The following is a 24696-nucleotide window of genomic DNA, read 5'->3' on the forward strand; positions in this document are numbered from 1 at the left end:
TGTCTTCATCAGAAGGTCTAACTTAAATTTTGAGAATCATGTAAATAGAGCAGATATTAAATAGTTGGGAAAAAAATCATCAATATAAGACGACTGGGCATATAAGACGACCCCCAACTTTTCCAGTTAAAATATAGAGTTTGGGATATACTTGCCGTATAAGAAATACAACCCGACATATAAGACGACCCCTGGCCTTTGAGAAGATTTTCCTGGTTTAAAAAGTAGTCTTATAACGCAGGAATATACAGTATATAAGAGGCTAGGTAGTTACATCTAATGTTTAGGGTAGAATTAGCTCTTTTGAGCTCATTTGTGTTTTCCCCCTACTTTACAAAGTTTGAGAAGACTTTGTGTACTTTTGTGTTTTTCATCATAATATAATCATTTTTTTTGATTTTTGTTTTTATTGATGTGTTTTTGCTTTTGTACATTACTGTTGTCGAAATCTGTAAAAATTGTATTTTAAGAAGCTCCTTTCAAGAAGGCAGATAGGATTTGGGGATTGTAAATCACAGTAGCAGCTGGACTTCATTGTATCATCAAATACATGACAAAAATCTATGAAGAATAATTCTGGTGTGTATAAATAAATTATACGTCTCAGCTAAAATATAACTTGGTGGAACTTGCTCTGTCGCTTTGCACTTTGCCAAAGAATATAGTGTAAGAAAATGGTGGAAAGTTCTCTTCCTCTGATGTTATGTTTAATATCCAACAGGCATGACAGATTAACGATTCAAGTAATTTGGTCATTTCCAATTATATAACCATAGTAAGTGAATATACAGTAGGATCTCAACATGCTGATTTTGCTTATGCGATCACAGCTTTATGTGGATCACCAATAAATAAATATAATAGGAGCAGATATTCTTGCTCTAGAGGTTCTTGTGGGACTGTCCAAGAACTTGCAAGATCTCAGATGATGGGAGTGGTTCTGTGGGGGTCATTCTGACTTTGCACAATTTTGCATTTATGTATGCAACCATCTGGGAACATAACCCTTGTGTCAGTTATGGTCACACTGTGTTAAAATACAGAATTGGCCAAAGAAGAAGAAAATAAGTGAGCAATTGTACCACCACCACCCTTTATAAATTACAAGTAGTTTATTTCCTCAAGTGTATAAAACTATGAGTACATTTGCACACGGCAGTATTTTAGAGTTAGAGAGCAAATCGATTTACTTCAGGTTCCCAAATGTTTCATTGTTTTCTGCATTGGGCCAATGCAATGCATTTGAGGGCTTGATGTATTTGGTTATGAAAGGGGCCCTGTGAGATATCTCCAAACTTAACCTATTCAGAGATTAAATCTATACCTGCTCACAGGCTTGCTGTGATGATAAATGAATTAAGAATCAAAAGCATTTGTATGTATACAGAAAAGTGCTATTATTAATAGTATTTATCTCCCTCATCACATAGTATGGCTAGTTAAGCCTGTCTGCAGATCTAGGTTACATGACTGACAATCTGTGTGGAATTAAGATAATCACGCATATTACAAATTACAATAAATAGGTCAGATGCTCTTGGTGGACTGTACTCTCATCTTCATCTAATTGTTTTTCTTTTTTAAAAAAATGAGTAACTATGAATATTCCCAGAGCTTAGGTCAGATGACTTTTTTCTATATAGAAGCAAAGAAATACATAGCAGATGTGCCTGAAGTACACAGAATCCCAAGAGGCCATGGGAAGTGAATTTTTTTTTAATGCTTGCTGATTGCTAAGAGAGTTACTGTGACATTGGAAAACTGAAAATGGTCCATCTGTGAAGGATTCCCCCCCACAGAAATAATATCAATGTATTTTAAAGGAACTAGGTGGAGGAAAATAAGGACATATTTTGGAAGACTAGGACCTCAGTTTAATTTAAATGTGATTATGAGGACAATGCCATGTATAAGTGTATCATAATCATACTTTATCTGCTTAATATACTGTGTTGTGAATGAGACAGTGTTGTGTACTTATAAGCACAGAGATTACTGATTGGATTAGTTACAGGTAGGTAGCCGTGTTGGTCTGAGGCAGAAGAGGCTCCCCAGCCGCCCACCTCGCCTCCCGTCCCACACGGGGAGTCCTGAGGCAGCGGGACTGGGGCGGGTGGGGGTGGGCAGGCAGGCGCGAGGGTCAACCAGAGTGCTGGAAGGGCGCACAGAGTCCCGCACCGCTCCAGCGCCGCGCCCCTCATCCCCCACTCGCTCTCCCGCCGTTGCCCCAAGGGGCGGCCAGCGCAGGAGGTAGGTGGCCCCAGAGGTGGAGAGGTGCGCAAAGGCGGCCCTGCCTGCCAGGTCCCTTCTCCAGCCCCAGGTCAGGTGGCGCAGGTGGTGGGGCATGGCGCTCCTAGCCTCCGCGAGCGCCTGTTGCAGCCCAGAGCTTCCGGGCGCCATGGCAGGTGCTCTCCTGCCTGTCTGCAGCCCCGGTGGCGCGTTGTTGCGCTCTTGCTCACCGTGCTGGCGGTGAGGGAAGGCGCTGCCAGAGCCCTTGCTCTCCCTTCTGGGCCCGGCAGGCGGGCGGCGGTGGGGGGAGGGGGGCAGGCTGGCCAGCGCCCCCTCCATTTTGGTGCCCTAGGCGACTGCCTAGCTCGCCTGACTGGATGCGCCGGCCCTGCCAGTGACAAACTTAGTTGGTCTCTAAGGTGCTACTGGAAGGATTTTTAAAAATTTTATTTTGATTGGATTAGTGTCATGCGTTATACGTGGGGCTGCCTCTGAAGACTGTTTGGAAACTTCAGACGATGCAATGGCCAGATTGCTCCACAGAACAAGACTCTCTGAGCATATAATGCCAATCCTGGCCTGACTGCATTGACTGCCAATTAGTTTCCATGCCTAAGTTAAACTGCTGGTGTTGACCTATAAAGCTGTCTGAATACCTTAAGGACCTCCTCTCCCCATAAAAACCAAACTGGACCCTGTGCTTGTCATCTGAGGCCCTTCTTTATGTCCTCTCTCCTCAAGAGGTTCGATGGGTGGCAGCAAGAGAACAGGCCTTTTCTCTGGTGACTTCCCAACAGTGGAATGCTTTCCCCAAAGAGGCTTGCCAGGTACCATCATGTCATGCCTTTAGGCACCAAGCAAAACCATTCTTCTTTATTAAGGTCTATGGCCCTTAAATCATCTATGGTCTGTTATTAAGCTTTCTATTAAGCCTTTAATGTGTTTTTATTACTGATGCTCTGTAAAATGTGTTCTTAATATTGTACACTGCCCTGGGATCTCTTGATAAAGGGTGGTATATAAACCAAATAAACAGATAAATAGATTGACCCAGAATTTGTACCCAGGCTCTTCTTTTCAGAGCCTCCCTCCTCCTATTTCCGGGTCCCATCATAATTTTGACTGTTGTCCCAGTCCAGTAAGGGAGGTCCACACATAGAAGATGGGCTCAAATCATCACATACTACTGCATTCTGTGTGTGGATGTCAAATGCTGTGCCAGGAGGCACATGATGCACATAGATCAAACGGAGGTGTGCATCTAAGCAAGCTTGTGCATTGCATTGTATACTGTGGATAGAGCGTGTCTGTGTAAATTTATTTTCTGCTGTGAATGACAGTCAGTACTTATTTCTTATCTATGACCAGTACATGCAGTTTTTATCTGTTTGTAAGCAGTCATGTGCTGCAACACTTCCTTGCATGTAGCCATCTCTTTATTAGGATCTATGTCTACAGTTATTATTGCAGTTACATCAGTAGTGGATGGTTTGATGAGCATCACTGCTCCCCTGACTGCCAGTGGGTCACATTGCTGCTGCTTACCAGGAGGTAGTGGGGAGGGGAGAGGTTGGTGCCATACAAACACCTGGTTGGGATCAGCAGGTTGTATCCACCAATGTATTTGCACTATGCTGACCTTAATGGGACTGTGCAAACAGTGAGCTCCCAGAGAGGAGCTTATGGCTGCTTTGCTCCTTCCATGTCCTTTTCACTGGCACTGTGTTGCTGATCTAAGCCAGGGATTGGTTTAGCATGCTGGTCCAACCTGGGTTCAACCTGGATTAAGCTCTCACTTTGTTATTTAGTGGTGGGTGAGGATAGACTTTAATCTAGGGTTGCCAGACTCAATAGAGGACAGGACTTCTGTGCCTTTAATTGCCCTGCTCTCTTTTGAGTCTGGAAACCTTAAAGAGAAACCAGCAGACCCTTTATTTAAGTTCCAAGCAAAGGGTCTGCTGGTTTCTCTTTAAGGTTTCCAGAATCAAAAGAGAGCAGGGCAATTAAGTCCTGTCCTCTATTGAGTCTGGCAACCCTACTTTAATCATGGGCATGAGTTTGGACAACATCCAGATCAAATCTTGGCTTACCTCAGTATGGAGTAAAAAAAAAGGCTGGGGAGAGGCAAAGCAACAGTAAATTATTCCCCAGGAACTCACATGTTTGTGTGTTGCTGGTGAAGTGCTGTGTAAACCAGTCCTCCCCCCCTTAAATGAATCACACTTTTAAGTGTACAGTACATGGAACTCTCTGAAACAGACTGTTTCTGCAGGAACTGTAAGGTTCGTTCCCCCCCCCCCTGCAGTACAGTACTTAGAACTGTTGATGCACCAGGTTAAAAGCAGTACGTTGTTTTGGTTCTTGCCATTGAACGTTCAGTACTTCAACTCTAGCATTTAATTGACTCACCAAACACAACTTTGTTCCTTGGCTGGCTTCTTTTCAATTGTTTGTGTGCTTCTTCTTTCTCCTTGTTCCCAGAGAAAACATATAAACTGAATTTTCTATATTTGTACCAGTTCTATCTGGGGCACCAGTTGATTGAAAAGTCCTATTGTACATGTGTAATATAGGACATACAACATTTTCCTTGTGTTGTGTTATTTTCTAGCCAGGAGAGTTTAGGTGGTGGTCTTTACTGATGCATTTTGAGCGACGAGGTATAAATGTATTTCTAGTTTACTAACTCTTCTTAACCCAAGTGATAGCTGTGTATTAGCTCATTAATGCTCAAAATATTACAGGCCACAAAACTATTTTCTCCTGTCTAGGCTGCTTTTGTTCAATTAAAATCAAAAGTGTGTCTTGTAGCCCAAGCTATGAAAACTGTTAAATGCTTATTTAGTGCAAATGCCAACTGATTCTTAAAATAAAAATATTTCTAGAAGTGTGGTGGAAAGATAAACTTGAAGCCTTTAATCAGTTGTGCAGAGCAAATAGTAATACAACTGCTGCTAGTACTTTAACTGTATTTAATTGGGTTTTCAAATGTTTACTTCATTAATTCCTAGGTATTATATCATCATAAGATGCATTCAGGGTATAAGCTCTGTACTTCTCTTAGAATTAAAAGCCAATTAATTCAGAAATTGTTTGCATTGCTCCTTTGTGCACTCAAAAAGAGAATGGAAGTCTTCTCATGTTTGTTAAAATAAGAAGATTGCATATAATCTGCAGGAAAATCTAAGTCATGGGGGCACTTTTGTAATAAATAATAGTGTGGTGTAACACAAGAGCTGAAATGTTATGGAGGAGAAACAACATTTTAAAACTAATTATGCAATTGTGGTTCTTAAACTACAGTGAGAATAACAGAAGAGCAGAAATGACATCTCATTGATAAAACATGCTCTTTCCTCCCCCCTTTTGGAAAAGAAATTAAACAATGACCTAGATTGGCAGAGACAATGAAAGCTGTGGCTCTGAATAGCAGCCTGCTTGCCATTCTGATTTGGATATCAAAACAGATGAAATGTGGAAAATATGTAAGCGTTTTTCTGTCATGACCCATGCAAAGACCTACAGTTGGAAGGAAAAAAAGCATTGTTGCATGACCTTATTCTGACCCCTGCTTTACACATGTCAAGACTTTGCTTTCATATGCACTGTTTAGAGGATAATAGGGCGTGACATTGGCTTTTAAATAAATTTGTGTGGGAGCATGTCCGTAAGACTTGTAAACCAGTTCACAGGAAGTTCTCCTATGTATGTTTCATTGAGGTTCGTGAAAGATGAGCTACCCTTTGCTTGATTTTGATTTTGGACCCACAAACCCACTCCAAATAGGTTTGCCCCCTCAATTCTCAGTTTCAAAATTCAGATTTTATTGCTTTGGTGATAGTGACATTACCCATGGCACCCATACTGGTCCCTGAACAACACCCCACATACTCTTCTCCTTTCCTTTTTACTAATAAGGTGGTGTTTGTAGTAACATCACCACCATCATCAAACATGTCAACAATGAAACAATTTAAAAGCAATTGTAAAAACAGTTACAGTTAAGCTCTCTCATCCATTGATATCAGGGTTGCCAAGAAGCGTGTCTAAAATTCCTCAAATGCCTGGATGTTTATTTTGTCCTGGCTAGGGGTCAGAAAACCAGGTGTGCAATGCCACCCTGCTGATCACTGCTGGTGTACAATGCTTCGGATGCTAAATATGTTGTAGGAGCCAGGACTAAATAGTCCAGTGCTACTTGTACCTAAGATGCTGGTATCTAGGCTCATCACAGTGTCTCAGTTGCAAGGACATTCTGGGAATATAGATTCCAGGACGAGGACGAGGGAAGCATAAAAAACTACATTGGTCATAGTTCTCAAAATTTAAATGCCCGGAATGGTACAATGGGAACATTGTACCATTCCAGGCATTTAAATTTTGAGCTGAAGAGGAATTTTTTTTCAGGGGGGGGGGTGAGAGAGCAGAGGGATTTCTGATCAGTTTGTAATGCAGTCAAGCACTGTAAGATGAACAAGTTCATATTCCGAGTCAAGTTATTGTCAGCTTTGGTTCTGTATATATCTGAACTTCATGGCAGATAGATGCAAATGAGGACACATGATCTCAAATTGCCAGCATTTGTTTCAATGGAGAGAGTGCAAACGTTCTTGGAGTGTGTCCATATTTGTTTTCAAGATTTTATTCTTTGAAAGAACCCAGTGGAAGTATGTTTTGCCCTAACATCTCTTAAGCATATTTTCTAAATGGCAGACAATATCAGAGCTTCACAGTTGTATTGCTTTCTTGGATATAAACCCTTAAAAGTATGTTGAACTCCAGTGGTGTTTCAGTAGTTTCAGTAGTTGCCATTTTCCTCCCCTGCTTTTTAACACTTCTTTTTGCTTTAGGCTAGGGCTATATGTGTTCTACAAAGTAATCCTGATGATGATGATGGTGATGATGATGATGATGATTTATTTGTATCCCGCCCATCCGGCTGGGTTTCCCCAGTCACTCTGGGCGGCTTCCAACAAAGATTAAAACACATCAGTATATTTTTGTTTTAATCAACCTTTCTCCCTGCACCCCAGCCCCCAGAAATTGAGGTTATTTATATTGTGTTTAAACAGCCACTCCTGTGAAACAGTTCCATTGTCATTATCTGAATGAGAGACCCATTAAGTGAATGCTGTGTAGCTGACAGCTCCTTAAAAAGAAATAATATGCCATGATAATTAAAGGGGAAAAGCTTCCTTCCGCTTCTGTTGAAAGAACTTGAAAGACAAAGCACTAGATCCAGGCTGGGACGGTTGTTGAAAGCATCCTTCCCCTTGTCAATCTTGTTGTACAGCTTAATAAAGCATAGACAGGACTTAATCAAAAGGAAAAAGGCCTTCTCCACCCAAGCTCAAGATAAACTATGATTGTCAATGTCACTTTCCCTTAAGAAAACCAGTAATAAAAATGCTACTTTCAGTAACAAGTCTGAATTTTATAATTTTATAGCAATATACTACTACAACTATTTTATGTAGGTGTTCTAAATTTTCATTACACTTTTGCAATCCTGATGGTTTTCACACACATAATATTAGTTGCATGAGTCAGTATTAGTATAGTATTAAAGCCATTTTACAGATGTGAGCACCGAGGCCGAATGTTTGAGGCAAGTTCCCTGATGTTGCTTACAATCCTTGGCAGTGAAAGGACTTAAACCATTCTGATGTGAACAGCTTTTTCTCATAATACATTCCTTTCTAAATTTCAATTGAGAAATATGATCTGGTAAACTAAGAATGTGTCCAAAATTTCCCTTGCCCAAATTTATTATTGGAGTTCTGTGTTTTCTCATCTTGTTTTTCTGAAGCTGAATTCTCCATTGTTCTGTTAAAAATAAATAACCTAACAAACCTTAAATTTATATAGCATAACCTGCATGTGCGGTTTGCTTTAGCTTTCATTTCCCTTCTAAACAACATTTGTTGCCCAGATTCTGAGGACTTACTGTTACAGGCACCCTATATGTAATCATGGGCATACCCTTCAAATTTAGGACAACTTATTGGCCAACTTTGTTATTGTAACCTTGCGTCTAAATTCTGAAATATTGTCCTTCAGACATGTTTTTCTGATTTGTCCCAACACAGGACCTTGTACAAAGTCATGAAAAAGTTTGACAATATGTCAGTTTTATCATTTCAAGTGACAGCCTTAACAAGTATAAAGACTAATATCAAGTGCTGTTTACACATTTGATTTTCCTTGATATTAATTTAGATAAATAACATGATTGTGGCCTGATTCTGTGAAAGGGAGCTGTTTGCTGACATACCATTTTTGCAGCTTTTCTACAGTTGTCTTTTCAGCATGTTATTTTTTGCCTAGTAATTCCATTTTCTGCTGCTCATGTCAGGGAGCAAAAGCTGTGATGGAGTAAGAACTTTAGTTCAAGAATGATCCTTAAATATTGCACTTACATGTTTGGGCAGAAATTTGCTTCCAAATGTTTTCTGGGAGCTAGTATTGCTTTTCTTCAGCATCCTTCATCCACATAGATTGGAATGTTCTTCCTCATCCCAACCCTTTCCACCATACATATTATAGACAAAGTTTTAAGCCTTCATCTTATCCAGACCAAACTTTCTTTTATGGCTTTTAAATAGTTTTGACCAGGGGTCCTCATACTTACCGGGCTTCGGGCTGTTGCCCGCCGCGCCGACCGCGCGGCGGGCCGGAGGGCCGGGGAGTGCGCGCCCGTGCGCATGCGCACACGCACACGGTCGGGGAAAAATCGCCGAAAATCGCTTGTGCACATGCATATGGGCCTCTCCCGACCTGGAAGTGCACCGGAAATAACCTCTTCTGGGTCGGGAGAGGCCCATACGCATGCGCACAAAGGATTTTCGGCAATTTTTTTCCGATTTTGAAGACCGCCGCCGCGCCGCGCGCTGTAAGAGCGGGCGGCGGGCGGCGGGGGTCGTCGCGGGCCGGATTGGGAGGCTAATTGGGCCGCATCCGGCCCGGGGGCCGTAGTCTGGGGACCCCTGGTTTTGACTAATTAGAAATGATGTTCTTGTAAAGGTTTTTTTATAGCAGTTAAAGCTTTCCTTCATTTCATAGATTAAATTTCCATTTTCCATTCAGAAAGGTAATTTACAGCTCATCTGAAGCATCAACTATTTTAGAAATTGGTTGGTTTGATTTTGGGTTGTTTATGTGTTGTTTTTTGGACGGTTGATTTATTTATTTGGGTTTCTGGGAGAGGAGGCAGAAACTTTATACTTTTAAATCAATTGAGCACACTTTGAAGATCTGTCCTTGAAAGTTGCATAATTCACATACAGATCTGAAGAGCTCATTAAGAAGAACCATACATAAACCCTGACACACTAAAGGAATATTAAATCAATTCAAATTGTGCATAGCCATGTAGTGTTATTGAAACATTTCAAAATGTTGAAAGAGCCTGGATTTGAAAAGGGCAAGTGGTTTTATAGACTTAGCTTCAATAAGTGATTTAAATTGTCAAATCATTCTCTAGTGTTGAGAAGCTTTAATCTCCTAAATTGTGAAGAACTGGGTTTCCTAAATCATTGTCAGGAGCAGAACTGTGGGGAGTCTTGTCAGGATTCAGTTGCAAGTCGTATTGAATCCTAATAGGAATAGGACTTTGGGACACACAACTGGTTAGCAATACTGTGTCTTACTGAGGACGCCATCAGAAACAGAAATAAAAATGAGGTCAAGCAAACTATAGTCAGTTTACCTAGAGAAGTTTGGGTTGAGAGTGAAGGAATGATGGAGACTGCCAGAGAAGCAAGAAAACAGGTACTAGTGAAGGCATTACTTGATATTCCAAGGTAGGGATAGGGGAGGATGAAAACCTACCTAATTCACGCTTTTCAAACCAAAATGTGAAGTGAACCATAGCTGCTGGCACAGAACAGAAGCAGGAGTCATGGGGACAAAGGGGTGTTGAAACTTCAAAGGAGTTCTTGAGTGCTGAAGGTCACAGAATACAGGAGCTACTTTTCAGCACCCTTGGAAATTAACACAAAAGTGGATAAGCAGTTTCAGCTGAGTGTTCATAACTACACCTCCGTGGATGGTTTGTCATAGGTTTAATCTTTCTTGGATAACCTGATTCTACAGAAGATGACCCACCCTTATGTTGCTTTTTCTTGCAGCACTCCAAAAGGGTGAATGAAATGAACTGTCTGCATTCTAGTATCTGAGGAGCTGAGTTATTCTCTTGGAGAGTTGTTCTAAATGAGCCTGGCCAAGATACTGGATCTGTGTGAAGAGGACTAAGGATATAATAGGATGTCAACTGAGACAGAACTTCAAGGGGCTGTTAAAACCAGCACAAAGAAAGACTCGAAGAAGAAAGGTAGGAACTCCCCATACTTTGCAGTTTGGTACAGATTGTGTTCTATTTATACTTAGATTCTTCATGGTTTTAGAAAATTAGCTAAATTCCTGATAGATGCACGTATTGTTGCTTTGCTGTTTTGTTCTGTTGTCCAAGTTGCCTAAAAAGAAATAAATGCTTTAGAAAGGTAATGCATGTTTCCTCAAAGCACTTTAAAAGTGACCATTCCCACTGCTTTTCACAACAATTAATTCCACTCTGCTAGCCGATTCAGCATTTCATGTTTTCCCTTGGCTTTGTTATTTCCTGACTGATCCTTGCCAATCAGGAATCACATAATGAACATGGTGAAGTTGCAGTGTTATGTAGCCAATCTGATTCTGCTAAGTGCTATTGCTATGAAATTCATGTTGGTCTGCACATAGGTATACAGATTTGGGTGTATATTGATGCCATGTAACTAACAACCTTACACTGAAAACACTTTTGCTCCAATCTCCCTCCTCTACAAAATGGTGAAAGGACACACTATTCACAGCTGATGTGAGCATTAGGGGGAAACACTTTGTCCTTTAATTTGTTTTGTTTTTTACACATGCTCCTTTATTATACAAAGCACAACTATTGTTGAAAGAACTAGGTTAATGACAGTTAACTAAAATCTCCTGTGTTTGTCAGATACTATGTTTTCACTGTTAACCTTGGATCTTCAAAGTATAAAATGTACAATAATCTTCCTTAGAACTGTGCGTCATGTCTGCGCCTGTAAGTTCGCTCAGAGAAGCTGACAACAAAAGTTTTCCCATCTATAGACACTGAATCTCTGGATAAAATGGGAGAAATGCCTCCTGCCATAAGGGGAAGACAAGGAAAGATGTGTCATTTTGGAAGTACTACTTCATATGTACATATGTTGGTGTTCTGACTAAAGTTTCCCCATAATGGGAGCTCAGAATTTATGGCCAAATCCTCCTGTGGGTTGTACTAGGTCTTCCTTGTTACCTTCTTTCATCTGGCTCCTCCTCCAGCTATTTTAGCTGTCAAGGCTTCAGCACCCACCCATCTCCCAAGTTTGTCTTTGAATTGCAGTGCAGGAGGCTGGCAAACCCATATCTGGGATGGTAGCATTAAGCTACTCATCTATGAAAAATGCAGGAAATGGAGTGGAGGGAGAATCGCAAGTCGACCTATTGGCTCCAATTGATGTAATAGCTGGACTGTGGCTATTGTCCCCTCATACTGTAGTTTTGACTTCCAGATCTTGGATTCTGTCTTTTTGTCTTCATAGCACCAGTACAGACTCTAGCAGATTTTTTTTCCCTCTGGCTTGTTGAGATGCTTTCTTTTCTCTTGGTGGTTTGTGGACTTAGGTTGGAGTCCCCCTAACTCAGAATGGTGGAAGTTGTGATGAGTCCAAGCTGTTTGGCTGTAGCAGTGGAGATGGCTGTATTTCAATCCCCTCTATGGTTTGCCTGTCCTTTCTGGTACCACATTGCCCCAGGTTCTGCTGTTCTACTGATAATGTATGCTTGCTTGCTCCCACTCTTGCTGAGTGCTGTTTTGATAGTGAGCTAGTGGATTGAATTACCACAATAAAGATGGTTACAGGTAGGTAGCCGTGTTGGTCTGGATCGAAGTAAAATAAAAAAAATTCCTTCAGTAGCACCTTAAAGACCAACTAAGTTTTTATTTTGGTATGAGCTTTCGTGTGCATGCACACTTCTTCAGATACCACAATAAAGATGTGACTGTAACGATATGCATACTGGACTAAGACCAGAGATGCTTTTGATCACAAAATCCTTAAAAGTATCAGAACAACTTACAACTTTTATTTTATTTTAAGTCATTTTTATTTTAAGTCAAGTGGACTTCTCAAAAAGCAGTGGGTGTTTGGCAGTGGCAATAAGCCAGTTGGGATGTTCCTGACAATCAAACAGCAGCAATTTGGTCCACATCCTTAGGTTAGCATAAGAGAATGAATTGTGAGAGGTTCGAAATGCTGAAATTAAATTATATAATCAGAAACTTTGTTCCTAACTTCCCTTTTATGAATAGAACAGAGTTCATGTTCATGACCTTTGGGAATGGAATGAGATATCATGTAAGGTAAAGGTAAAGGTTAAGGGACCCCTGACCATTAAGTCCAGTCGTGGATGACTTTGGGGTTGCGGCGCTCATCTTGCTTTACTGGCCGAGGGAGCTGATGTTTGTCTGCAGACAGTTTTTCCGGGTCATGTGGCCAGCATGATTAAGCCGCTTCTGGTGAACCAGAGCAGCACGTTTAGCTTCCCACCAGAGCTGTACCTATTTATCTACTTGCACTTGACGTGCTTTCGAACTGCTAGGTTGGCAGGAGCTGAGACTGAAAAATGGGAGCTCACCCCATCACAGGGATTCAAACCGCTGAACTGCTAGGTTGGCAGGACCTGAGACTGAAAAACGGGTGCTCACCGCATCGCAGGGATTCGAACCGCTGACCTTCTGATCAGCAAGCCCATGTAGGGAGCTGCAAATGGAGGGTGAAGTTGTTGGAAATCTCCTCTTCCCTTAAAGTGAGCAGAGCAGCAGCATAGGATCCAAGCCAGAATGGTTTATGGTTATAGAATGATAGTTATAGTTTGTAATTAAAATTCATGGGACAATTGTTTTAAATCATGGCAAACTCATATGAGTGGTTATTTCAGACTCATGGGACTACTTGAATGAATGAATCAATATGTTTCAGATTACATTAAAGACTCTCTTGTTTACTTATGTGCACTTAAGGAATGCTTGTTGACATGTTGCTATTTATTCATATATAACATTTCCATCTATTGCTCCTCATTCTGCTGTACTGAAGTCCTACCTTCAGCTTCACCTTTAATATGTTCCTCTTGAGATAAGGCCTTCTTGAAATTTAAACATCCAAACTGTGGAAAAATAATAGTAAAAGGCAAAGGACAAATATTTTTAGTATGTATTTGACATGAATGTGTGTGTCTCTAAAGCAGGCATCGGCAACCTCCAGCCACCCATGGAGGCCGTTTATCCAGCCCATGGGCCGCCCGTGAACCGAGCTGCCTGCTCGGCAAGTCTCCCACGCGCTGCGGTAAACCGGCACAGCGCAGCGCGGGGACTCGCCGAGCGACGCCGGAAATCGCATCTACGCAGCTGCAGAAGCTATTTCTGGCACTGTGGACATTTTGGAAATGGGCAGCCAGTACCGGAAATCGCTTCTGTGCCTGTGTGGCCTATGTCTGGCCCACGGGCAATAGTCTGTGGGAATCCCCTGGCCCACGGGCAGAAAACGTTGTTGACACCTACTCTAAAGCCTCCTTCATGCTTTAATAATGTAAACAGTCTCCGCATGTAAAAAGGGCAGTGATTGCACAATCTGTTCTGCAACAAAGTTATTGGCAACTTGTTTGTGTATTCTCTTGTGCAACAAGATTCTGCTAGTGCAAAACATTTTGTCAGCAGAACAAGCACTAAATAACTTTACCTTAGCACAGCATTGGCTACCACCCTGGAAATTCACTTCTACATGTTGGACTCATGGCCAGCCCAGCCATGTGGCTTCATATTAAAGATCCAGGATTGCCAGCTCTGTAGGAAAACAAACTTTCATAGCAGTTCTTCTATTTTGTTTGGGTAACTGGAAATTACAGAGAATCCCCCCCCCCAAAAAAAAATTATATGGAGCTTCAACTTAATAAAGTGTTCCTTTCAGTGTGAGGCAGTGGTTGACAACATATTATTACACGTAAAGAATATCACTAATTTTGTATGAGGCATACACGTGGTTTAGTAAAGTTTTTGTGAAACGTGTTTTCCATGTATTATGTGCACATAGTATATTAGGACCTTGGATCGCAATTCAGGAGCTACAGTTTGCGCATGGAACTCTGTGTATGCAGGATGCTCCAGATTCTGCTCAGTACTTAGTGCAACGCTACTCATGCACAATGAAGAATTGCACACAGAAAGTTTCCATTCACATATAGTAACAGAAAGCTGTTGCCTGTCTGTGGCCTACAGACCAATTAATTTAACATAATAATTTGGGGGGGGGGAGGATTGTCACTGTAAAATCCATAATTCTGAACAAGAGAGCCAGGAAAAGTGAGATAACATGCAGATAAACACATCCTGCAGACCAGCTTCTTCTGTCCACATAACTGAAAAGAAATAAATGCACTTTGATTATCACGTACCAGTATCAATATTATCAGGATTGATATTCAGTGAATCCATGGGGCAACACATATAAATCATAGAGACTCTTTGCCTTATTATATTTACAAATGAGGCTTTTGAAATTATTCCATCCAAATAATATCAGTTATATGTACTGTTTACTGTTATGCTTTCTGCTTTTGGATACACATTATCAACCTGAGCCCTTACTGGAATGTGGCCATAGAGATGCTGGGTGTTGAATGATTGTGTAAAAGTGTCATTATTGTTTCACTGTACCTTTAAGAGTCAGGAAAGATTTAATGACTGGGGCTCTGCAGCTGTGGAGCAGCTCTACAGGTGTTGCTGTGAAGCTGATGATGCAGGGTATATCAGGGGTGTTGTGTGTTGCCTCTGTGCTGGGCGTTTTCCCAGTGTGCTCTTGGTGGGTGGTTTGGTTGTGCGGGTATTTTGTGCAAGCTTAATTTAATTTTTGTAATTTTTCCTTTCTCCATTAAACCAAGCATTTGTTTAAGTCTTGGTCTCTATGTGTAAGTTCCTCAACCAGTTTCTGCTGATTTTGCTTTTAACCCTATCACTGGGATCAAGCACCAGTTCTGGTATGTGATTGTCAACTAAATTAGACAGCATACTATATTTTATATTTGCACCTGTTTGTTTGTTTTTTTGCAAAATAAATTATATGTAGTCATCCTTATTGGGTTTTCTTTGGTATGCAAACGTGAATTTAAAAAACATGAAATTAAAAAAATCACGTGTCCAGTTGCTCTTTTGAGTATTATTTGTGTATAATTGCAAATAACAATGAATTGAAGCATATAGAGAGAAGCTGTTTCAGACATAATTTCTATTGGCAGTAAAATGTTCAATTCACTTCTTGTAATATTTACTCCAGTAAGCTTCATAAAATAATGTCACAGGAAATTGAAGTGTGCCATAAACAGAGTAACTGAATAGTGTGCAATTCTTATTAGAACAAACAGAACGTGAGCACAAATGCTTTTCTAGCCTGCAGTTCTCTCGCAGAGTTTCCTAGTACTGTGACACTCCATGCACCCATTCATGGAAAACTGTGGCTCCTGCTATCAATCACTTCCCATCATGAAAACAGAATTGAAAAATGCACACCACCCACTATATATTGGCAGTAGGATGCATCCAAATTAATCATGTTCCTTACTGAAAGTCCAAGTATCAGTGTCTTGAATCGTGTTCATTCAGATATCGTAGTATAGGCTACAGAAGGAGGTATGTGGTTTTTTAAAAAAATAAAAAACCAAGCTATATATAAAATTCCAAAGCATGCTGTGCAGTAAAAGTGAAAAGGAAAGCTGATTCTCCCCTTCCCCCATTTATTTTTCATTGGATTGAGTCACACCACGTATACATCAACAAATGAACCCTAGCCTAGTGCAGTGTGTGACACAATTGACATTTTGAAAAAATGTGTATTTTTCAAGTTCATTAACTGCCATCAATGGGATCTAGCAAGCAAGGCACCTGAAGTTGTGTTGGTAATCACCTAGTTTGTTACGCAATGGAATTTTTTATTCCCAATAAATAAGGCCTTTGATTTAGAGATAAAGAGGTTTCGGCTCTTCCAGTAAATTGCATAGATGGAACAGGGAACCTATTCAGCTCAAAATAACCATGCGAGCAGGAGAGTAACAGTTTATGTATGTTCTTCGTAATTGGGAACTTTAACTCATTTATTGATTGGAATTGTAGCACATCTCATTTCAACATGTTTTAAAAGAAGTAGACAGGGTGAAAGAGTAACCGTCGTGTTTCAAATTCCTACTGTGAGGAAAATATGATGCCTGCCCCCTATATCTGGTGCCCTGGAAAACAAAATCCACACACTTAGGGCCAAACTAGATCAGACAACCATTCACACAGTGTATTTTGAAAAGTAAACAGCAGATTAGGACACCCGGTGTGGAAAAGAGAAGGGATTTAACCCACACACATGCTATTTGCATTGGAAGGAAAGCTTCCATTAGTGTTCATGGGAGTTTTCCTATCAGTGCAAATGGCAGGTGCAGGGCTACCCTTCCCCAATGCTAATCAGGATCAACCCTCCGCCTGCGATTTACTTTAAAAGGCTATTTGAAATGAGATAAGAATGTTTCTACTTATTATATATCACCACAGAAAAAGAGTAGAAATACAAACAAGGCAAGCATGGAGGTGGTTCGAGTTAATTTGTTACCCATTAATATATCAATGTCTTAATCATAACAATGGTTTACTTTTTTAAAGTTCATTAAAGAACAGAGAAAAAAATAGATGGTTATGTCTTGTATTGTGCCTTATTCTAATAATTGTCAAATAAATATTTTTGATAAATCTGTCATCTTGTGTCAGTTGTGTATTTTGGCTAACCCTAAAAGTTTAGTTAGTAAGATTATTATTTGGCAGAAGATTTGGTTAAAATGTTTAATTGATATTTGTATAATTTATGTAATTGGAAAATGGATTAGATATTTAAATTGGAAAATCTAATAAAAATGCTTATAAAAAAGTTTAGTTAGTAAGACAACTCTCTTACCCATTCTGTTATAATGGGGGGTCCTGGTGATTTCCAGTGCTACCCAATACAAAGTCTGGTTTTAATTAAAAGGCTCCACAGTAGTTGTAAACTGGCTTTCCCCATTTCTCTTGTTAGATACTGGATAAAAGATACCTTCAGGGGTTTTTTAAAGTAATTTGTTACCCAGTGATTTGTTGAACAATATTGAATACTTCTTGCATTGATTTATTTGTTCATTAATTTGGACTTGTCCGATTACACACAATTTATGTTTGTATAACTAGCACCATGTCTTGTTTGGCCTTGAGTACTTAACAGAAAGCGTTTGGGGAAATGGAAACAAGAGCCCCCTTCTTTGTTTGCTGTGTTGATGTTTTTAAACTGCTTAAGCCCTGGTGCAGCTGGTTCATAAGATTGAGAGGAGTTTCCTCCCAGAATTCTTGCTTTTGCCTTCCCTCCTTTCACTGGACTTTTTCCTTCTGCCACATTGGCAGGTTGTGAACCACACTTGCACTCTTCTGAACCCATGACCAGCTCAACCAAGAAAAATGTAGCTACTTACACCTGCAGTTTTTCTGCTCCTCCATGGACTCAGCTAGATTGGGAAAGAAAAAAGTGTTTTATATGTGTTGTATATGTGATATAACACCGTGTTGCCATGAAGGAAAAGTGGAGTGCAATGTATTTCTTATTTTTCTGTTTTCACTCGGCTGTGTACTAACATTCAGGGACTGTAACAAAGACTTGGCCTAAAGTGATCCAAGATAAAAAAAAGGTCAGGGATGTGTAAGAGCAAAGGAGCATTTAAGAAATGCGAGCTAAGTCCACTCTCGGAGGAGTGTATGTGGTTAAATCTTTACCGAGGGCTTTTACCTGCCAGAGTTTTCATTGTTCAGACAGTGCAATGCTCACTGCTTTGCCCTATGGAGCCACTACAATGTCTTAATGAAATTTATGGCAGTAAATAAGTGGCACATGTGAGGTATTATGTGAATTATTAATGATGTGTGTGTATAAAGCTTTTAAAGTAACATGGGTCCAATTTCTTGTGCTATACTCTGTTGCCCTCTTTTCTCCCTTCTGAAGTTTAGCTTTCTGCTGCTACTCATCTCTAACTGCACACAGGGAATATTCAAAGGCATCTTTCAGGTTTATTTTGAATCCCGCAGTGTAGTTTACTCCCAGGCTCTGCAGTGCTTGGCAGAACCAACCAGAGCTGTGCCTGTAGAATTGGCACAGTGTTTGCTCAAGCCAATAAAAACATTCAAAAGAGATTTTGTCTGGGATGGGAATTTTTTTTTTATAGCAAAACCAGTGTCTCTTCAGAGAGATTTTATTTATTTTATTCGTTTTTGGATACCTGCCTTCATCTGATTAGAAACACAGGGTTCTTCACAAGACAATAACCCACCACCCCATCAAAAATACCTCCCATAAAACCATAAAACATAAATAAAAGCCTAATGTGGGCAATTTGGATATGCACATGTCTTCTATGGAGACGACTGATCTATGGAGGAAGAGTCAGCATCAGTTGCGAAACAAAAGTTCCAGCAAATGGGCCTCAGAAACTTTACTGGAAAAGCTTCGCTGGGTGATTTTGGGTTACCATTATAACGGGAATACAAAGAAATATTCAGCCAACCACTACACGCCCTTTCCATCTGATTTGGCTTTCCTCTCGGAGCAAGTGGCTAAAGCTTGTGGTTTTCCACGTTTCCAAGCAGAAGCAGGAATCCTCAACTACTATCACTTTGATTCATCTCTGGGATTTCATGTGGATGAGTCCGAAAATTGGACTGTTCTCAGACGCTTCTATCATTCTGTTTTGGACAGTCATCCATATTTTTGTTAGGGGGGCCGAAACGAGATTAAGCCCCTGTGGCCATGTTCATGCACAGCGGGGACATGATGATCATGCCCGGCTTCAGCCGCCTGCTGTACCACACAGTCCCCAGGATTCTGCCCAACCTGAAGGGGATAGATAGATAGATGTCTTTATTTGGCTCTGAGCCCACAACAGAAAACTGGAGGGGAAGCCTTTGCCTTCTTGCCTAAAGCTGCGTCTCCCTGCTGACCTTCCTGAAAACTCTGTTATGGAGCCCTGCTCTCAGGAGGACTGGCAAGTCTGTGCCAAGTATCTGCAAGCATCCCATGTCAACATGACTGTCAGGCAAGTGTTTGCTGAAGGTCAGAGCTTCCCAACTGAAGCCAGGACAGGGAGAGGCTTGGATGCTTCCTCCATAGGCTCTTATCATGAGGAGCACAGTGAAATAAAAAAAAGCACAAGTCTGATACGGGCAGCTGAAACTTGGCCATATGGAGCAGCAACATACTCAGTGGATGTGTAACAAAATGTTTTGAACTTTGTGGGCAAAGTACATGGCTCGGACCAAAAGACTACTTGTGTTTTCTCCCAAGGTCACACAACTAAAGAATGTCACTCCAGTGCTTTGGTTAACACCATCTGAATATAATATACGGTCCCTGACTTATAGCTGTCTTGTTACTCACTGTATCAAGTAACATCTTTTAGAAGACATCTAAAGGCAGCCCTGTTTAGGGAAGTTTTTAATATCTGATCTTTTATTGTGTTTTTAATTTTTTGTTGGACGCTGCCCAGAGTGGGCGGGGTATAATATATATATATATATATATATATATATATATATATATATATATATATATATATATTTGTTGTTGTTTAGTCGTTCAGTCGTGTCCGACTCTTTGTGACCCCATTGACCAGAGCACGCCAGGCACTCCTGTCTTCCACTGCCTCCCACAGTTTGGTCAAACTTATGTTAGTAGCTTCGAGAACACTGTCCAACCATCTCGTCCTCTGTCATCCCCTTCTCCTAGTGCCCTCAATCTTTCCCAACATCAGGGTCTTTTCCAGGGAGTCTTCTCTTCTCATGAGGTGGCCAAAGTATTGGAGCCTCAGCTTCAGGATCTGTCCTTCCAGTGAGCACTCAGGGCTGATTTCCTTCAGGATGGATAGGTTTGATCTTCTTGCAGTCCATGGGACTCTCAAGAGTCTCCTCCAGCACCATAATTCAAAAGCATCAATTCTTCGGCGATCATCCTTCTTTATGGTCCAGCTCTCACTTCCATACATCACTACTGGGAAAACCATTGCTTTAACTATTCACACATTTGTAGGCAAGGTGATGTCTCTGCTTTTTAAGATGCTGTCTAGGTTTCTCATTGCTTTTCTCCCAAGAAGCAGGCGTCTTTTAATTTCGTGGCTGCTGTCACCATCTGCAGTGATCATGGAACCCAAGATATATATGGCATCCTGGAGATATTTGAGACCACTAATTAAAATGTAGAAGGGCTGTAGCTCAGGGATAGAGCATCTGCTTTGCATGTATAAACTCCCAGGTAGGGAGATTTCCTGCCAGTCACTGTAGACAGTATTGAGCTAGATGGACCACTGGCCTGTCCAGTAGAAGGCAGCTTCTTATGTTCCTAATAGCAAATGGCTTGTAGTAATAAAACTTGGTGTATGTCTGTTCCTGCTCCACCCTTTCCTAAAATTATTAGCAGAAGCGGAGAGAGGGATTTGAAGGAGTGTTCCCAGGGACTTAATTAAGTTCTCTCTCATACACTCTTGGTCATTTCCTCACAAATTAGGCATCCTACCACAAGGGGGTGGCAAATTATTAATGACCCTACTCATGAGTTGGCTGCCTGTCTATTCACAGCGATGAGTCTGCTGAGAGAGTGGATAAGGAGCTGGCTGTTAGTAGCCTTGGGACAGGGAATTGTAAGGTTTTATTAGCCATACTTTCTAAAAAACGTGTAACCTCTGGTGTGCTTGTAATACATAGAGAAGGCCCATTTGTGTAAATATTTATGGAATGTGAATCAAATATTCAAGATTTACTTCAGCCTCTTGAAATTTAAAATGATTTCCCAAGTTCTTTTGAGACTTTGACTATACTGGGAAAAGATGTGTTCTGATAATATACTGTAGGTTAGTCATCTCTCCTCTTTTCTGGTTGGTGGTCTACTTTTCATCTTACATTTGTCATGCACTACAGGTCTGAAGAATACTTGTTTTTGACCTCTTGGAGAGGTGCCTGCTTGTGGACTCAAGCTCCAGTGAACCACATTGTGGCACATCTTGCACTCAGGCATGTTGATTTGCGCACTCATTTGTTTTCACTTCCTTCCATTCAGCAGATGCATGCTAAGACGTTCAGTGAAGAGGAGGAAGATCTGGGTTGGGTTTGCCTGCCTATCTGGCCTAAGCAATTTTAGGAGTGATGAGTGGTTTCCTAACAAAAGAGAGAACCATCTATTGTGCTAGTTAGCAAGATTGATGGTGATGATTTGTTAGACTTGTTAGCCACTTGCTGCCCAAAGGTCTCCAAGTGACTTGCAACACATTAAAAAAACATAAACACAAATAGATAATGTCATTACTAAACTATGTGAAACATTAACAAATCCATGTGAAACGCCTACAATTCGTTGAAAACATGCCTACACCCACCTACACCTCACTTATCCAACAGCCATTGGAAGTTTTGGCAACACAATAACAATGAAACAACATCCACTAAGTCCACCAGAAGCCTGGGAAAAAAGTAAGTCTTTATGCAGCACTGAAAAAAATGTTACTGAAGGTGTCAAGTTTACCTTGGTAGGGAGAACATTCCACAGTTTGGGAGCCACAACTCAAATGTCGCTCTTCCTTGTCATCACTCTTCGATCCTTCCTCAGAGAGAGAGACCTGGAGAAGGGTTCAATTTGGGGCCCTCCAGATGTTTTGGACTACAATTGCCATCAGCCCTAGCCAGCATAACTCATAGTCAAATATGGTAGTCCAGAATATCTGAAGAGTGACAGGCTGGGGAAGGCTGCTCTAGAGATAATATCCATACAACAGTTGGACCCTTCTGAGAAAATATAATCTAGATTTCATGCAGTCCATTTCATTTAATAATAATTTTTCGTTGTAGCATTTCTGTTTCAAGACTGATGCTTCCTGACATGTAGCAAAATAATAATTTTTGCTAGTGTTAAAGTGGTGGAGATCACTGTCAAGAACTGGTTTTTTTATGTGCAGTAGGCATTTCCCACAGTAACAACATGGTTTTATTTAATTCATTCATAGATCCATGTGCAGCAAAACTTAATTGAGTTCAAATGCTTTTCTAAATAAATCTCTTGTGTGAAACAGTTACTGGCAGCATTAATTGGAGATGTTTTGAGTAGTAGCACAAGCTACAAAAACATTTCTCAACTGAGTCACAATGGGGAAAGCCATTTATTTTCCTATTCCTGCCTTTTGTAGGAGAGATAGGTCTGTCAAGTACCTACTGTTACAGAAATGGGTTTAATATACATAAAATGTAATGTTTGTATGCACTGAAGTTTGAAAACGAATGTAAAGGATTGTATTTGCAAAGTAGAGAAGTTTGCATTAGGCAGAGAGATGCAGTAGAAAAATTGGATGTTTCTATTTCAGTCTTTAGGCTAATTGATAATGCATCCCGGAAACATGAGCAGCAGATCTCTCACCTCAGGAAGGTGAAACCTGATAACTCACTGGTTTTTAGTCAGCCAAACAGTGGCATTAGCAGTAGAAGCTAAGTTCCATGATGATGAACAATCAAGTTGCTCTGGGACATGAGAGAGGAAAGCTAGTGAACTAAAAAGCAGATAAGATCACATTGCTAGTTTGTTAAAGAGCAAAGCTTTACTTTGTATTTTGCCAGTGTTTATTTTGTAACTAGTTTAAGATACTTTGCAGTATAGTTTTGAAACTCATTTTCATGGTTTAAAGCATTAATTTCTACTCTGCACAAGGACTAGATCAATGATTCTGTTGCAACAACTCTTAATACTGGCTCTGGGTGCTACACTCTTGCTCAATTTGTGAAACTAGCATGAGTTGAAATCCTAATGGTTTGAGGGCAATGGTTTCTAAATCCAGGATTGTGTATTGGACTCGGAATTGTATGGGCTGTTGAACAGAGCTTGAAGGCAGTTCACTGCATTCTAGAGAATAGATATTGACACAGGGTGTAAGTAGATGTTTGGGAGATAACAGGAGTATGTAGGTGGATCATGGAGGGTACTTGCCAGGGAGAAATTTTGGCAGGGTTGTCCTCTGCTCTCCTGATACTACCCTACATTGGTGGTGCGGTGTTACCTGGAAAGGAGGATTTCATGGGAAGAATTGATGGGAATTGGAAGGGTTAAGTACCCTCCCACAACCATTTTAATTAGTATGTGTGTGTTTCAGAAGATTAGAAGATTAGAGTCTTCTGTGTTTCAGAAGATTAGAATGATCAACACATTTCCTAGGCTGTGCCTTGAGAAGGCTGGTTCCCACCTCCATCAGAACTAATGGTTCCACTAATTTCTAAGGGCAGGAAAAATAGGGAGAAGGACACTCTGTGAGGATGACGGCATGTACATCTCACCACAAGGTATTCATACAATTTCTCCAAGCTGTTAGGCTCAGTTTACAAAAATAATACCTTAAAAGCAATAGGAGTAATGCCTCTTTTGGGATGAAAGAACAAAACAAAACAAGGCAAGGCACAATAACCCAAATGCAGCCAATGGAATACTGACTAATGCAGTTGAGCAAAAAGGCCAGAACCCCAAAATTAGGACTCTATTCATTGTGTGGAGGTCTAGATGGATTGAGCTTCTATCCCAATCAGAGGCCATGCAGGCACTAAAAGGATGCCAAACAGGCAGTGTTGTTTGGCAGTGCCCTCTGAGCTGCTCACAGCAATCATTTCTAGGCTTAAGGCTTTTGAAATTACACGTTTTTGAACTGTGGAAATGCTAAATGTTATTACCAGGAAATGCTAAATGTCTTAGCCTTGTCTGTGGAACCCGCAGTAGTCATTAGCTACAGTGAGTTTATCCACTTCACTCCACCACACACAGATGGAAACAAATAATAGTCTATGAGGGCAGTAGAAAATCAGTCAATCTCATTCCTGTAAGTATACAAATCATTCTCTTCTATGACTGTAACTGTCAGAGGGTCGTCGTGGCTACTCTAGAGTGACTCCGCTTGAGTCCAGTTTGTCTTTATTGTACTATTTATTTACAGTGTAGAGATAGCTTAAAACATGACCTCTCATCCCGAATCAGAATCCGGCAATGGCATACATCTGTTCCTACACCAGCAAAGTAGTCTGGGCACCCCAAAACGCCACCCCCTTGACCTGCGTTGCGGCGCTCTCCTTACTTCTGATGCTGGAAGGAATGATGCCCTTTCAGCTTCCTCCCTCAGCGGTCGGTGCCCTGGCTCTGCAGCATCCCTAAGTGTCTGCCTGCATCCCTCCGCCCCCCCCCCCCGAGCTTTCCCATTGTTCCTCCCCTCTGATTTCTCTCCTCCGAGTCTCCCCCTCCCCCTCTGGCTGCTTCAGAACCACTGGTGCTCTCTGTACTTGATGAGATG

At 40.9% G+C, this 24696-nt stretch overlaps 1 protein-coding gene and 1 pseudogene across 5 annotated transcripts in view; both read left to right on the top strand.

The window, feature by feature from the left end:
- The window catches only part of DAB1 (DAB adaptor protein 1), a 178449-nt gene that overhangs the window by 17424 nt on the left and 136329 nt on the right, over positions 1-24696 (top strand). For all 5 annotated transcript variants that reach the window (XM_035121489.2, XM_035121493.2, XM_035121488.2 and 2 more), the window contains exon 2: positions 10359-10561. In XM_035121489.2, coding sequence (XP_034977380.2) covers positions 10495-10561 — 67 coding nt within the window. In that variant the 5' untranslated portion in view covers positions 10359-10494. The remainder of the gene's footprint in view (positions 1-10358; positions 10562-24696) is intronic.
- LOC132592476 (nucleic acid dioxygenase ALKBH1-like) lies at positions 11297-19801 on the top strand (annotated as a pseudogene).

This window comes from Zootoca vivipara, chromosome 7, assembly GCF_963506605.1.
Source record: "Zootoca vivipara chromosome 7, rZooViv1.1, whole genome shotgun sequence".
Taxonomy (NCBI): Eukaryota; Metazoa; Chordata; class Lepidosauria; order Squamata; family Lacertidae; genus Zootoca; species Zootoca vivipara.